The sequence below is a fragment of the Aspergillus nomiae genome (assembly GCF_001204775.2).
Source record: "Aspergillus nomiae NRRL 13137 chromosome Unknown contig00039, whole genome shotgun sequence".
NCBI classification, from domain to species: Eukaryota; Fungi; Ascomycota; class Eurotiomycetes; order Eurotiales; family Aspergillaceae; genus Aspergillus; species Aspergillus nomiae.
The window spans coordinates 82,252-98,430 of NW_015378094.1; the positions used below are offsets into that span (position 1 = coordinate 82,252).

General features: G+C 46.9%; 5 protein-coding genes across 5 annotated transcripts; 2 read left to right on the forward strand and 3 right to left on the reverse strand.

Moving 5' to 3' along the window:
* Positions 1-23: 23 nt before the first annotated feature.
* ANOM_002949 (uncharacterized protein) lies at positions 24-1,193 on the reverse strand (the record flags this gene model as incomplete). The annotated part of the gene is made up of 2 exons (XM_015548206.1): positions 24-801; positions 898-1,193. The coding sequence occupies 2 exons, from the start codon at positions 1,191-1,193 to the stop codon at positions 24-26; spliced, it is 1,074 nt and encodes a 357-aa protein (XP_015409968.1).
* A 1,554-nt stretch (positions 1,194-2,747) lies between these two features.
* On the forward strand, positions 2,748-5,305 carry ANOM_002950 (FAD-dependent oxidoreductase; the record flags this gene model as incomplete). Its single annotated transcript, XM_015548207.1, has 3 exons — positions 2,748-3,043; positions 3,099-3,741; positions 3,830-5,305. The coding sequence occupies 3 exons, from the start codon at positions 2,748-2,750 to the stop codon at positions 5,303-5,305; spliced, it is 2,415 nt and encodes an 804-aa protein (XP_015409982.1).
* Positions 5,306-5,532: 227 nt separating this feature from the next.
* On the reverse strand, positions 5,533-7,148 carry ANOM_002951 (fungal specific transcription factor domain-containing protein; the record flags this gene model as incomplete). The annotated part of the gene is made up of 3 exons (XM_015548208.1): positions 5,533-6,344; positions 6,413-6,533; positions 6,588-7,148. 3 exons carry the CDS (start codon positions 7,146-7,148, stop codon positions 5,533-5,535), a joined length of 1,494 nt encoding a protein of 497 aa, XP_015409981.1.
* A 3,351-nt stretch (positions 7,149-10,499) lies between these two features.
* On the reverse strand, positions 10,500-11,781 carry ANOM_002952 (uncharacterized protein; the record flags this gene model as incomplete). Its single annotated transcript, XM_015548209.1, has 2 exons — positions 11,598-11,781; positions 10,500-11,552 (listed from the first exon to the last, which is right to left on the reverse strand). Exons 1-2 carry the CDS (start codon positions 11,763-11,765, stop codon positions 10,500-10,502), a joined length of 1,221 nt encoding a protein of 406 aa, XP_015409980.1. The 5' UTR covers positions 11,766-11,781.
* A 2,990-nt stretch (positions 11,782-14,771) lies between these two features.
* On the forward strand, positions 14,772-15,923 carry ANOM_002953 (endonuclease/exonuclease/phosphatase family protein; the record flags this gene model as incomplete). The annotated part of the gene is made up of 2 exons (XM_015548210.1): positions 14,772-15,315; positions 15,430-15,923. The coding sequence occupies 2 exons, from the start codon at positions 14,772-14,774 to the stop codon at positions 15,921-15,923; spliced, it is 1,038 nt and encodes a 345-aa protein (XP_015409979.1).
* Positions 15,924-16,179: the final 256 nt, after the last annotated feature.

Sequence of the window (16,179 nt, forward strand, 5' to 3'; positions counted from 1 at the left end):
TTAAGCCTCAGTATCCCATCCGTCTAAATTACAAGATCTCTGCCCCCACGACTCCTCGCGCAATCCTTCCCCTCCTTCAACGCCATCGCCTTCTTCAACTCCCACTCCCAAGCCGTCATTCCCTCACCCCCAGTCCCAACTGCTACCAAACCCTCTTCGCCGTCACTCTCAACACTCGGAATATAGCCCCCCACCAACCTCTCCATCCTAGCCTCCTTGCACGGCCTGACCAGCATCGCAAAACTGACTCTATCCAACTCCGCCTGCTCCCCCGGCGCGCACACCACCCGGTGCATATTGGACCTCAACACACCCCCCGTCCACTCAACCATCGCATCCCCCATATTCACAATCAAACACCCCGGCTCCGGCCGGACCCATTCCCAACCCCCAGCTCGATTGAGGACCTGTAACCCGCCCAAAACATTCACCAGGAGCGTGATGCTTCCGAAGTCCGTATGCGCCAGTAGTCCCGTCTGCATTTGATCCTCTTCGCCTTGAGTGCCCGGCGCATATCGCATAAGCCGGAGAATCGTCCCCGATTCCCGTGCTGGGTCGTGGAACTGAGTGAAAGCGTCGTCAGGGAGACGGAGCTGCGTCGCTAGGGCGTGGAAGATGTGTGCGATCACGCTGCGGCCGTAGAACAAATAGGCTTTGAACAACCCCCGTTGCGTGCTGAGACAGGAGGGCATCGGCTGTTCCGGGGCAGTGGTCCCGAGGATGTCGTCTTGGGAGATGGTCCAGAACTCGCAGCGGTCGGGGGCCCCTGATTCGGTTTTCATGACGCCGAGGGCTTTGTAGCTGGTATTGTGTGTTTGTTAGAGTGATAAATAACAAGAAGAAGGGGGAAATAAGGGGAGAGAGAGAGACGGTGGAGAATGGAGGGAGCAGACTGACCCTAGAAAGCTTCTCGGGGCGTCTTGTGTGTATTTCATCTTTTCTTCTAGTGGGAGTTGCATAGTCTCATGAATGGTGGGGAAGATGGAGTCGACAAGTGGCATCATGGCTTCGCCCAGTGGGGAGTTGGATAGATCGAGGTGGAAGAAGCCCGATGTGCGGCATGCTGTGAGGACATCCTGAGCGGCGTCTGGGTCGCCAGATATGAGGCTAGATAGAGAGATTTTGAGGAGTTTGGCAACAGGAATAGTGTTTGGGAATGGGGGAATCGATTCAAATAGCTTGGTGGAGGCCATTTCTTTGGTATTCCTTGGGGTGATCTAGAGCGGTTATGCTGGAGAAGGTGTAGGGAGCGTTGAAGGCCCACGCTATGTATATGCAGTTTGAAAATTTAGACTGAACCTGGCTTACTGTTACACGGAGGGAATTCTAGATTTGTTGAATTTTAACTTTGTATGTTAGGAGACCATTGTAGGATTACTGCGGGGTTTCCCTTTTTACTGTCCTTTACTACTGGTATTGCTGATAGAGAATTTGCGTCAATATGCCGTAGCGGAACTTTGTGCCCACCCGGGTGATCCAAGGTACGGAGGTAGTGATCTCGATCTAGACTAATGTGTATAACCGTAAATTAGCTTAATTTCCGCAGAAGATCTTGACTTCGATAATTGGTTATCTTGATTCTAACTAGGGATACTTTGTTACTCTCTACAAAATCTCCAAAAGCTATCAAGCATGACTGAAGCTTTTCGTTATCTGCCGAACAACTAGGCGTCTATACAAACCTTATACAAGGTGCAGCAATCTAGTGGCTGAAATCCTATACAAAGAAATCGTGGTATTTAGACTGATAGGTCGGGGAATCCGAATTTTGTAATATTTCTGAATCTTCTCAGAGTTCGGGGGATTCGGAGGCATTCTTATTTGAGGGCAGGTGAGGGCCATACCGCGACACGCAAGCGGATGACGGGGTGTGTGCAACAAGACCAGCAGTAGCTCAAGAAAAGAGTTTAGTAATGTTTCCGGTCTCTGTGCGGGGATTATCTCCACCAGAAATATCAGTAGGCAGTAACTTGAAGATAACAAGTTGTCTCATTGAGTCACTACTGGCACTTGAAGGTATGGTGTACAGGTCACCGAGTCGTAAGAGGAAGAGCAGCAGCTGATAGCACAAGTACAATCCCGGTCAAACGTCTACATTAACCAGCCCATTTTCGTCCTGCAATAATTCGTTATATCTCTTTTACTTTACTGTATTATCAACCACAAGATAGTTCTCCCTTCACTGTAGTATTTTCTCATCATAAAGAGGGGTATGTCACCTTTCCACTTCAAGAGGTCAAGCACAAGAGGCATCGCCTTACCAAGCACCAAGGCACCAACAACCTACCCAACATCCATGGAATGTATTTTTAGCAAAATGACTTTTCTTTGAGGAATTGCGATTCGGCACGGATTCCCTCAGTTCCGAAAGTCTTCTCTGGATCTTCCGGCAAGAGATAATGCCGGTGGTTAGGTTGTCCACGGCTTATCGTTTCTAGATTAGGATGCCTATGAAGCTCCCGTCAACGTACTGCGCAGTAGCGTGAATCAGCGGTCCTAACTCGTAGTTAAGGTCTTTTAAGTGGGTCAGGCTCCAGGGGCTTTGAAACTAACATCCACTTAAGGCCGCTGACATAAGCGCAGATAAACTATTCCTGTGGAGAATACCCCATGATGGATGAGGTATGATACATGCCTGTGGACGAATATTTAAATCTCCGCAGCTATCACACAATCATGGATACTGGAATAGGTATATATCGTATCACACTCAGCTCCAGAACATTTCATCCTGATAGATTGGCTCCATGGCGGAGTTCAAGATTATTATCGCCGGTGGAGGCATTGCCGGCCTCACCCTGGCTAACATGCTAGAGAAGTTTGATATCGATTATGTTCTACTCGAAAAACACTCAGAAATTGCGCCACCAGTTGGTGCTAGCATCGGTTTGTTTCCGAATGGCCTGCGCATCCTAGACCAACTTGGATGTTATGAGCGAATCACCAACCTGTCCATCCAGCAACTCAAAGTGGGATATATGCGGGATAAAAAAGGTGACATACTCTGCAGCATGCATCAAATGTTCAAGCACCTGGAGAGGCGGTATGTTGAGCCATAGTCAGCCGATGGGTCACCTTTCTCTCTAATACAGACACAGACATGGGTATGGCCTGCTGTTCTTTGATCGGCAGCAACTTCTAGAGATTCTATACGAAACCGTCGAGTACAAAGATAGGGTATTACTCAACAAAAGAGTCAGCAGTATAGATCTCATTGATGGGGGTGTCAACGTCACGACCACAGATGGCTCGGCCTTCACTGGTACGCTCGTTGTGGGCGCAGACGGCATCCACAGCAGCGTGCGATCTCTTATGAGAGGCTTGGGTGACAAGATCCAGCCAGGATATTTCCCCTCTACAGAGGAGGATAGCGTTCCGTGCTACTACCGTTGCAGCTTCGGCATCGCTCAGCATGTTCCTGGATGGGTCGCAGGAGAGCAAAATATTGTGATGGGCGAGGGCCAGTCGCAGCTTGTTGTGTCGGGGCCAGATGACCGGGTGTATTGGTTTCTGTTTGATAGGCTGCCACAAGCCAAGTATGGGAAGGATATACCCAGGTATACCAAGGAAGACGAAGCTGAATTCGTGAAGCAAAATTACAATCTTCCCATCACAAGGAAGGTCACCTTCGGCCAGGTCTTTGACAAGCGACTATCGTCGACATTGACACCACTGCACGAGATTGTTTACCAAAAGTGGTTTTTCAAGAGGATCATTACTTTTGGAGACTCAGCGCACAAGGTAAGTATCATGAGTTTCGTATACTCAGATCAACTGCTACTCTTGCCTCATACGGATGGCTGACAACTTTTCTTCGTCTATATTGTAGCCAAATCCTATTGGCGGCCAAGGTGCAAATGGAGCAATGGAATCCTGCGCCGAGTTTCTCAATGCTATCTTGCGAAAGAAAGAAAGCCACGGCGGTAGCTTGGCTAATCTGTCCGACCAAGACATAGAAGACATCATGCGCGAAACACAGACTAACAGATATGATCGTGCTCAGTCGATCGTCCGCAAGGCCCATGACATGCAAGCACTTAATGCTTACGAGAACCCGCTTGTCTCTACCATAGCAAACAACCTTATCCTACCTTTTGTAGGAGATGAGTTTGTCCTCAGCCAGATGGGACAGACTTTCGCCGGTGCCGCCACTGTAGAGAAACTCCAGGTCCCACATCGGTCTAGAGTCATTCCTTTCAGTGATGAGCTACCCGCTAAACCCATTGATCAAAATATGTCTAGGCTCATCCGTTGGGGCTTCATAGGGAGCATGGGGCTCGTTGTTTTTGTCACAACCAAAGCTTTCCGATTGCCCTTTCCAAGTCTCGGCGGCTGGGGAGAATCTGGTTCGATCATCATCTCCTGGCTAGGTGACAGCCCCGGACAGAAATTTTTGAACAAGCTGGTGTCAGTTTTATCTTTCCCCATCCTGGACAAGGACCCCTCGGTGAGGCTGCACCTTATCAATTTTCTACCTCAGCTTATCTCGCCGCTCCTGATATATACCATCGAGGGTTACCGGTTGGGGAACCAGGGATCGCTCTTAGCTCTGCCAACCATCTTCACTACGGGCATGCAAGTGCAGGGCATTGGACGAATGGCTCCCCTATATGCTATTCTGAGCTCCCTCTATACACACGAGAGCATTCCAGGCCGTGCAGTCCCCAGAGAGGTAGCCAAATCCCTAATCCCAGCGGTCACCTTGGGCTTCGTACTGCCAACGATTATGGTCTTCGCGTCAACCTCTAATCTCAAAGCCTGGCAGCACTGGGTTGCGCTCTGGCAATTCACACCGCCCTTGGTTAACGTCCTAACAGCGGTCCTCTCAGCAGGCTTCAAGAGGTGGCAATTCAGTCGTGGCATCCCACAAGAGGAGGGAGAGGCATTCGAGCGCTACAAGGCACATGATGTGCCGGTCCTCAAGCAAGTGTACACATATGCAGTTGCCGTGCAGTCAACAGTACACATCGCCACAATGGCATACGCGTGGTCCCATCCCGATATCTCGATCGGGACGGCCTTCTTCGGTTTACCAAATCCCTTCCGGGCTGAGTGGAACATCGCCACCATTTCAGAGCAGATAGCTATATTTTTCCGGTACGACGGTGTAACAGCCTTGGCGGGTTATGTTGGTGGCAACCTGTACTCGATCTGGGACCTCCGTCGCCTTGGATACATTCGGACGCGTACTGCAGTCAAAGCCGCCTTTGCGGTTATAGCGGGCCAGTTCATGATCGGCCCAGGGGCTACCTGGGCTGCCTTGTGGTCCTGGAGAGAGGATACTATTGCTGGTCTAGCGAAGTAATCGAACATCTGTGATATACGGGGGTTCAGAATTTGACTCGGGTGGACGATCCTCCTTCCGAGATCTGTGGATAGACCTTTATATGTCATTATAAATTAGATATAGCTTCTTTATACACCGCGTTCGTAAACATATGATAGTATTCTCAGGTAGTACCTGTTATTTAAGATAATAATAATGAAGGATGTGTTCGATGGAGGAGAGCAGCTCCCAACTCGTAGCCAAAGTCAGGCAGTCGCTTTCCGAATCGCACTTCGCGCAAGGCGTTGTACTTCTACACTGAGGCCTTCCACGAACTGGACCTGCATCTTGAAAGAAATAGGAGCTTGCGGCCATAGCTGTGCCAACATCCGTTCCCGAGCCATGTCCATCAGTTCTAGACTGGCATGACTGGCCACATCACGAGGTTTAAGAAGGATGTCACAGAAGAGGTGAATTATCGCAGCGGTAACATAAGGAAGGCAGAAACTAGAAAGAGAGATGGTAAGCGGCGTTTCTGGATCCTCATAAGCTATATCAACGGGAGTGTGGACTGACAGTAGATTATAGCGGTGAAGGTGAAGCTCAGAATGTGACACTATGTTTAACAGTGATCGACTTGCCTCCACACTGATGGCTAGACTGGAGCCAGAGCCACGTGTGTCTTGGGTCCATGATATGCAGCGACCACTCGCTTGATGGATAGTTGCCATGCAATAATGATATTGCAGCTGAAAAACAGCTGATGGTATGTCTTCACCACCTGTCGGTCGATGTGTTAGGGACGGTCGTGCATCCATGGGAATTGAGAGCTTCCAGTCTTCCAAAAGCTGATCAAGATCACGAATGGTGGATAAGAGTTCAGAATCCGTTTTGTTTCGAGCTACGACAGAATAGAGTCTGCGATAGATCTGCGATTGGATGATTGCCATGCGCGCGAATGGGGTGAAGAAAGATGATAGCCCAGTGTCTCGAGCACCTGTAGTTGTGGCTTCACAAAGTGTGAGATCACAGTTTGCGTCGTCAAGATAGGAGGAAGGCCTGTTCGCAGGCTGTACTCCTGATTAAAAATGTAGCAGAGCCAGAACAGATTCCGAATATGTAATTGCAGGTCTAAAGATTTGCTACCGACCTTATCAACACTCTTAGGGAATATATGGCCCCCAAGATGGAAGACAAATCGAGTTGCAGCCGAGAATAATAGTTCTACACTCAGCTGGTCACCGAGAACAGATTGACTGTAGAGGCACTGTAGTGACTCAGATTCGAAGTATTCCTCTACCATGGAAAGAGTAAGACTTACCAACATAAGTAACGCCTGTAACCCTTCTGTTGTTACAGTGTCTCGAAAGAATTCCGGTACTAGATCATAAGCAGCGTAGGCATAATGATCGGAGTCAAGAGACCCATGACTATCTGTAGAATTCGAGAACATAGAAGCCACTGCCATGAATGCAAAGACACATGCTTTGGCACTATCATTGCTGCATGTTAAGGTGGATTGCTCCTGATAAGCCGCACGAACTGTGTCATCGAAAAGGTGCGGGTTAATGAACGGGAATATTTGACAAAAGACAGATGATTTGTACTCTTGGAGGCGTTCAAAAAGAAGACTTTTGCTCGGCAAATATACGGTGCGAGTCGCCTTGGGGCGAAGCGATGAGATCCGTTTCGGGGGCTGATATTGGTTCAGATCCACGTCTTCCCCTGTCTGTGCCTTGATCCACTGTCGACCCCCTGAGGAAAAAAATGGCAAGCCATTGAACACGCAAATGTTTCTCAAGGCCAGTCCCGGAAAGTGCAGATTAGGATCAGGAGTCTTTATACGTGGAACCTCCGAATTCCATGCGAAATCTAGGTTCATTTCAGAATTCTTAGAGAATGGAATGCAACCAATTGCGTACGTATCTTGATAGTTCATTGACCCAACATACCTGGAGTGCTATTAAGACCGCTTTCAGGTGACGGAGCAATACGGCTAGCTAGGCGTCAAACAATAACAGTCAATAGGCAGGTGCTAAGCATTATCTTACTCTGAAATGCGGTGCTGCTGTTGCCTCAGCCGAGCTCGATTACGAGTATATAGACAGGGAAGGCTGTGGTGATAACACCAATTGCACTTGGGGGTTGCTCGGTCGCATTGAATCTTCAAGTTCCAAGTATTTAATACCGACATGAGTATATTGTACTAATGGTGCGTAAATATGACCAAAATAGTGGATAATAAGTACCTTTCTCTTGGAACAAGAGTCGCAAGCAAGACACTTGCGGCGTCGGCGGATAACCCGGTTGGCAGACTTGCCAGTGGACTCGCGGTCTGACATCGGAGTCAGGGGAGATGGAGACTTGGTAGAGTCACTGGTAGCACAATGAGTTCCAACTCAGAAAACAAATCCCCTTGAGATGTGCAAGTAACTGGAGGGTATGAGAAGTGCCCGAAGTTCCGAACCAATGCTACCGGATCGCCATTCATTAGCGACAAGCGAGGCGGCCCGCTCACGTGGTTTGTGTGCGTCCTGATAGATAAATTGAAGCCATTCAACAACCAAGTATACTTCCAAAACTACCCAAAAATTTGAATGATTCAAGTACGACCGAAGCAATTGGCTTTTAACACTTTTGTCTCTAAAAAGGTAGAAACTCGGTCGTATTCAGCAGGCTGCTTAGAATATATAGTAACATGCATTGTAATTTTTTCTATCTAGTTATACAGTCATTAGAAGGGAAATTTGAATTTGGTGTTCAAATGATCGTCTGTTGCATGTTCTACACTTACATCAGGGACAATTGATTGAAATCGTTGGCTTTTTTTTTTGAATTTCTAGTTACTAAGTCTAAGTTTGGTGGGTGGAGCTGTCGTATATATTCACATGGAATAACCACATTTGCCTTCCAAGTTGTTCTCTAGGAAGACGCCTATGCGCTGAGTACTTTAACTCGCTGTGTTTGTACTCCTGGTGAAAATAGAAGAATGCCATGTGGCTCTGAGCACAATGAACAGCATCAGTCATGTGTTGGTGATAAATTGGAAGAGCTTGATCACCTTGCCCTAGTATTTTCTTGATTGATTAGCAAGAGCATGATCTCAATCTTCCGTAGTGTAGTCCCTTCAAATTGCATCTTGTCGAGGCCATGATAACTCCTAGATGGGCGTTTCCAAGATACCGTATAGATAAATTTCCAAAAAATTATATCTAGACTCAGTTCTAACTGAGGATCCAGGAGGCATATTCTTAATCCCTAAAAACAAGAGTTAGGTTAAGGGTTGGGTCGGGTTACTGAGGGTCATGCCGCAGTCTACCTTTCACGTCGACGGCTGGAGATTAACTCCGGTTATGCTCGTGGTTACAGCAGATCCCTCCCAGAAGCGCGGTTTTGAGAGCTCTAGAAATGATGGATGCAATATGTAGCATAACTAATGTCAGTGGAATTTTAATCGATCGATTTCCCTCGCCCTTACGCCCGCTCCTCCGCCGTCGCCGCTACTGCATGTAGGAGCGAACTCTGTAACTCTGTAACCCCTCTGCTCTTTGACAAGCAGGCTAATATTCCGCTGCACGGAGACATTTGCCAGCGTATCAAAAAATAGAGTCCTCGGGGATTGGAACACTTGCTTTGCAGGGTATAGCCTGATCAGTCTAGCAATATAAAGATAATGCTGAGAGCTTTATAACAACTTCTGTAGTATTCCTTCTTGTCTCAGATTTATTTGTTTGCTCTATTTTTTTTTTTTGTTTTATACTGATTACTTGCTTGCAGTTTAGCAGCTCACAAAATGTAACCCCCTGACCAACATAACCCAACACAGATTGACCCTCTCGAAGAGAAGAGTGAAATCACCTATATCGCTGTGTCTTTATTATTCTGGGGGAACGCGTCAACCCGTCAATGTACCTACTAGCTAGTATATCAGTATGTTGCTAGCTGATATATAGCGATCTGACCCGCTAGAATCCTGCTAATATTATCTACAGCCGCAGAATAGGGCCCCTATATCCTTCTGTCAGACCTACATAGTATTGAGTAGTCCATGCTCTATAGGATCAGAAAACTACAGCTATTTAACCTATGTTATGGGCTTTTGAATTTTAACCTTATAACACATATCTCCTGGAAGAGACTATTTTAGGACATCACCGCTTATAAATATACCTTTGAATGTCTACCTGTCTGTCCGGATACTTTCTTATATATCTCCACTGCTGATTCTATTTTAATATGCAACATTTGTCTTCAGTGGTACTGCCACTGTTGAGATCCCATTGATGCCCCGAGACAATATCAAGTCCATGTATGGCTCAATCATAGAAGCAGATGTAAGATATTAGAGCTTCAGACATTACATGTCAATACATTTTTGCCTGGTGTATGTGATATTTACCATAAGGTTAGTAATTGGATATCATCTCCTATGAAAGAGTTAAACTAGAGTGGCATATAGCTAGGTTGGAATAGGCTAATAAGGTCAGTTATATCCAACTGCTACCTAATACTATCACTATCCAACTCGGAGATTGTAGCTTCGAAATATTTCTGCTACCCACTGATCATCTGACGAAAACAATTGTAAGAACTCCCCAACCACAGCCACATTAAAGCGGAGAGTATCCTTGAATGCCTTCAAGCCGCCTACTAGCTTTTGCCCGGTCTCAACCAGGAACATGCAGGCACAGACTACATAGAATGTGAACTAGCTCGCACAGTTGATATTTAATCAATAGCAATAAGTTCTGCTGATAGTATAATAATCTCGTCATGTTAAAGGTCTAGCAGACGTTATCGATGCTGGTGTTTGGTAGAGCGAAGCTTGTACCTTTCTGTGAATCAATATGTTTTTCCCCATCCAAGTCAATATTCATATGCAGAACCACTCTAGGAACACGCGACTATATTAAATAGCATATATGAAACATGATGAAGGAAGCTTGAAGTAAATATGCATGCTGGGAGGTGAGGGCTTAATCTCGGCTATGCTGGATTTATTTCATGGTATTCTAACAGCCCCTCATTGCAATACTTAAAACTAATTAACATGAGGCTGGGGAGCCTGGGGTACAAAATAAAGAAGTCGAAAAAGAGACATTGACGATTCAACACAGCCCCAATACTACTACAAGATATCTTCCATCAATCAGAACTATCAACACCAATAGCCAAGCCACATGTCCGTGAATCCCAGCATCCAAACTGTCATTTCCGCTCCAGGGTCAAACTGTCACGACTCCAAATAAAGCTCATCCAAAACAGAACTGCAATAATCTTTGTAATACTCTCCTCCTTTCCATCCTCGCGCTGCAGATCGGAGTCCTACTGTCTTCCACCCTTCAGCACGTAGTCGATCAATTCTCTCTTGCTTAGTCTCTTTGCCCGGGGACCGCTTCGGGCCGTCGACCTTCTCCCAGCATCCATCACCACCTTGGACAGGACTGAAACTCCAGAATGAAGCCGATCGCTTGATAGTCTTGGCCATCTTGCGGGTATGCTGCTTCTCTTCAAGTTCGTCAATAAGCACATGAATTGAGTTAATGCTCGAGTCGATTTGAGCCCGCAAGGATCGGAGACTACTGTTGTAGCGCCTGATGGAATCACTGTACTGTGGTGTCGCAGGTACAATCTTTCTTTCACTTAAATTGATGAGTAAGTCGTCTGTGCATAGTCGGGAATCTCTGTTGTTTAATGGTGAATCCACAGTTCTCTTGTGTTTTCCTGTGACTGCACAAGGGACAATTTTGATAGGCAATGGAGGAGGTAGACGAGCTCGATCTGATCTCTCACCCCGAAATGCAGTGTAGCCTGATTCACGGAGGACTGGCTCGAGTGGAAGAATCTCATCGGACGACTTCCTAAGTGTCAATGGAGGAGGAACAAGCAGATGGTTTGCTCTGTCATAGGCAGCAGTGGCCATAGTGCCAATGTCCGTATCTGAACAGGAATCACTGTCTGAGATAAACGGGTCCTCTTCTTTCCATTGAATGGTTTTGTCGATGATATCTGTGATGCTGCTGACAAGGCTACATATAGTTGAGGGACTGTCTGAACATTCAGAAGGTGAAGAGATTTCTCCCAGGGAAGGGAAGTTCGACTCCTCCGAAGGGCGGCTCAAGGCTGGTATAGGAGAGGGCAGAACGGTGCTACAGATATCAAACCGATCTAACGCGCCTTGCAGCAGTGGGATCTTGGTGCTGGAGTACTTGTGAGCGGCTCGCCCCATCTCCTCGTAGCAGACTGCACTGTAGAAATATAGGTATGTCTTGTAGACGGGGTGCAGCTGCTCTACGTTAGTATTAGACTTGTATGCGACAGACAGACATACAGGTTCTCTTGACTTCTCGAGCAGTTCCGTGGCCCGGGCAGCACATTGCTTGTACTGGCGCTGGACATACAGGAGCTTAACGCCCTGAAGAGCGGCCTTCCACTGCTGAGATGATCTAGGAACTAGTGGGGACTCAAACAGAGACGACCTGTTGGCGATTGAAGCCATTGTGGGTGTGAGTTGGGGGATCCAGCAGAGAAAAGGAGGACAAAGAGAGGAAGGCCATATCCCTGAGTATAAAAAGAACAAAAGCCTGTCGCCGAGAAAGGACGTGACGTGACTTGACGTGAAGACTCTGCACCAAAATAGCATGCGTACGTGTTTTGACGCCGCGGCAACCATATCGTGAAATGTTGTTATCAGGAGTGACCACTTTTGCAGTATGACTGTTCTATACAAAGCTGACTACAGGAGGTAGGTAATAATATCGTGCAAAAAGCTATGAGTCTTCCCGTCCTACCCCGTCGTCTCGACTTGTGACCACTTTCACAGGGTGAGTCTGAAGACACTCAGTAATACAATCACCCTTGAAGTTGACTTGGTCACCTATCTGTGACTGTTCGCACACTGCTAAAAGCTAATACCAACCCTTGAGCCTATATCTTCTATTCTGTCCGTGCTGGTCCTTCAGCTGCCCTACTATGAAAGTTATATTATGCCGGCTAGTAGGTAGAAGGCACAGCTGTAAAAGGCTGGCCCATAGGCACCCCGACAAATAGGGTGAGGACGTCCTGTTCTCTTTTGCCTCTCTCCCTCTCGTATCTCCCAAACCCCATGATGTTGCATATATTTACCGTTACTAACTCCATAAGTGCTGCCGGAGTAGGCTCTTTTCACCTTACGGCGGAATCTTCAGAGCAAGAAATTTACCGCGAGAGTTCAAACTACAACGTTGCTTAAGGAAAAGCAGAAGGTTAATAGACTAGCTGCTAAAGGTAAATGGCTATATCCAAGAGCAACATTATGAGATCGCTTTTGTATTTATCGTAGAATAGACGGCGAGATTGGACTTTCTTCCGTCCTCATTCCAGGGCACGGGGCACTTCAATATCACATTTGGAGACCTCATGACTGCTGGAGGGAGATATTGCTCAAGGAATATTTGTTGGCGTAGGCCGCCCAGGGAATAGCAATAAAAGCCCCATGTTTTTCTTTCACTCCCATATACTTTCCCCGGCTCCATTAACATTGGTATCAGTGAATGGTGTATAACATGCTCGGCGCTACGTTATCAAATACGCCGTGGATAGTAATGTAATATGAGACATAGTGATGGAAGGTGGTATAGTGAACTAGGAGGAATCTTTCCCTTCTCGGTTTGAAAGTCGCGATAGTCTGCCCTAATGATCGAATCTGCCGTTCGTATGAAAAGCTCGAGGTGCGCTTCTCTACACTGAGATAATAAGAGAAACGGAAAGAGGCAGTGAAGAAGCAATAAAGGAATGAGGAGTGAAGAGGTGGGAAGTGAAAAATTGTCTTCTATTTGACAAAAGTCTTCTTCCCCCAACAAACCTGCCCCTTTGAGTTTTCTCAGTCTACCCTGTCTCCGCGTGTTTTCTTTTCCCTTTACTTCTATCAAACACGAATCAGGTCTGGACCGTGATGTTGGGGTCACTCACACGCACTGACCATTAGTTCACGCTTGTACCTTATTTCACCATGCCTCGCAGAAAGTATAAACGACCAGCATCTCCGTCTTCTTCGGGCCCACCTCGAAAATCGCTACGTAAGCCAAAAAAAGGTTCATCACCGCAGCCGCAGGCATTCTTATCGAATATGTCCACCCATGGCGAGTCTCAGGAGTCTTGGCCGCTCTTGGCAGAAGGAGCCTATATCATCCCATTTTCATACGGTTCTTGGGAAACAACGGTAATATATTCTCTAGTGTATGATATTCATATACTAATAAAGTCTAGAATCCCTCATATGACCGTGCAAAAGCTTGGGGAGTTCTCCATCGCTGCTTTCCTGAAGTACGGCGCATGTGTTTTGCTATCGATAACATCAATGGCGTTTCTAATGGCTTGACAATCCGATATTCTATCCACATTGAATTTGGAAAATTCAATATCTCTCTGAAGCCTACTGTGAGTAGCTAACAGGACAGCGTATATATCATTTTTCAGTTTTACAAATAGAGAGAGATACGATTAGGATGTCGAAAACGAATATGAAGTAAAGTACTACCGCAGATACCCGCCATCGGAGAGACGACTACTCCCAAAGAGCATTGAGTTCGAGCAGACAGAACATACCCAACAGCTCGCTCTCCCTAGCCGCCGCACCCTCCTAGACTGCCATTACAGGCTTGCAGAGATTCTCAATGCGTCAGGACTGGGGGGGGGGGGGGATCATCGAGCGACATATGAGGAAACGGGAAGATCTTATAGAGAGAACTCACAATTTGATCAGAGAGGACGGGGGCACAGATATTGGGGAATTTTACACGTCAGCCTGTGGCAATATGCCATGACATAAAGCGCAGCCGTTCAGTGGAAGCAATTTCAACTGTCTAATACTTCTATACGCACTACCTCCAGAGAATTTGCGTATTATAGCAGTCCCAAGCCGATCCCTCAGACATTATCTACTATCGGTGTGGAATATTTTCTTACGGGTCCACGATTAGCAACATTCATTTTGGCTGTGCTTTATATGTCGGGAAAAGCTTCATAGCCTGTACAACACCAGAAACAAAGAGAATAATTGCTTTGTAGGCTCATATTCTTATTGCCTACAGTGAGGCATCGGATAATCTATTGCAGCTGTTTCATGATAATGGGCTGTCTGTTAGTGAATTAGTACTGTCTGTCACCAGGACTCCAACAAGCTTTCCGATACTAACACAGTGACTGCAGATCTCATAGCGCAGGAAGAAAGTAGAGAAAACGATAATCTAGCCCTATTACTCTCGTCTTAAGGATAAAATTCTAGAATAGGGCACCGCGTTTAACATGTACCTCCTGAAAACCTGATTGGACAGTCACTTCCATTCCTCCCCCTCGAAAACGACCTAACCACACGATTATCTTCTCGATCTCACTCAGCTTGACATAGCACCACCCCATGTCAATCCTGCTCCATTTGATTCCCAAACATCCGCACACACCCAACACTACACTAGAATATCTTCACCACGCTCAACGTCCAACCTCAATCAGCAAGCCCTTCCAAATGTCACCTACAGCAGCCCCCGCCATCGTTGACATCCCAAACCCGCAACCATACTACAGCTACAACCAAACCACCCAGACATGGAACCCGGTGCAAACAGATACCACTCAAGAAGCGACAAGTACGAGCACAGTTCCCCTCAAAGCCTTCACCCTAACAACCTGGAACATCGACTTTCAAGAGCCCTGCAAAGCAGAGCGGACTCAAGCGGGCCTAAACTATCTTTCAAAGATCCTACTCAAACCCAGTGACGACAACAATAGAGAAGCCACGCCAGTAAACATAATCTTCCTCCAAGAAATGGTTCTCAGAGACCTAGCCGTCATCCAACAGACCAAATGGGTCCAGGATCACTTCTTCATTACCGATCTGAGCGACACACACTGGATACACGGCTACGGAACGACGACCCTGATCGACAAGCGGTGTCATGTGCAGCGGGTGTTTAGGGTCCCATTTTCCATGTCCAGAATGGGGAGAGATGGGCTTTTCGTGGACTTAGATTGTGTTCAGGGTCAAGAAGGTGGCCGTATTGATGAGATTGGTATAGTCCCTTTCTTTTGTCTTTCCTCCTCTCTCTTGCTGTCCTTCTTCTGATATTCATTTTGAGCGGTCTTATGCTTCGAGAGGCTTTTGTGAAAATTTGCTAAGAATACAGGAACCCTCCGTCTCTGCAACACCCATCTTGAAAGTCTCCTCTCCATCCCCCCAATTAGACCCAGACAAATCTATCTCGCTTCGCAGTTCATGCATAGCTCTGGACCAGGAGAGGCCAACGTACCCACTCCGCACGCGGCTATATTAGCCGGTGACCTCAACGCCTTTGCGCCTGAAGATCTCACCGCACCGAATGACAGCAAGCTCCGTGATGCGTTTCTGGTTCTTGGTGGGAAGGATGGCACGGAGGAAAGCTTCACGTGGGGCCAGCAGGTTCCCGATTGGATGAGGGATAAGTATGGATGTTCTCGTATGGACAAGGTTTTATTTTGTGGCGGGTTGGAGGTGGAGAGCTTGCAGAGGATTGGAGCTGGGCAGACGGTTTGGATCGAGTATCCGCAAGTGAGTGATGGGGAGAGTGACGATGGGAAAGGAGAGGAAATGTGGATTACGGATCATTTGGGATTATCTGCTGAGTTTAGGATTACAGGCTAAGGGAGCAAGGAGACTGCATGATGGCTGGTTCTCGAACTTGATGCGATACGATGACTGGGCCGATTTATTTGTTTCATTCATTACTATTTCTTTCCTATTTCTGACGTAGTTTTGATGTTTGTCCGTTTATACCTTGCCAACAGCCTGTTGTGATCGGACTACTGCTGACGAATCCGAATAAAATAGCCATCGAGATGTAAATAATTTACAGGGCTCCACAATTAATCAGAGGCTAGCCACCATTGTAGGTACTTGC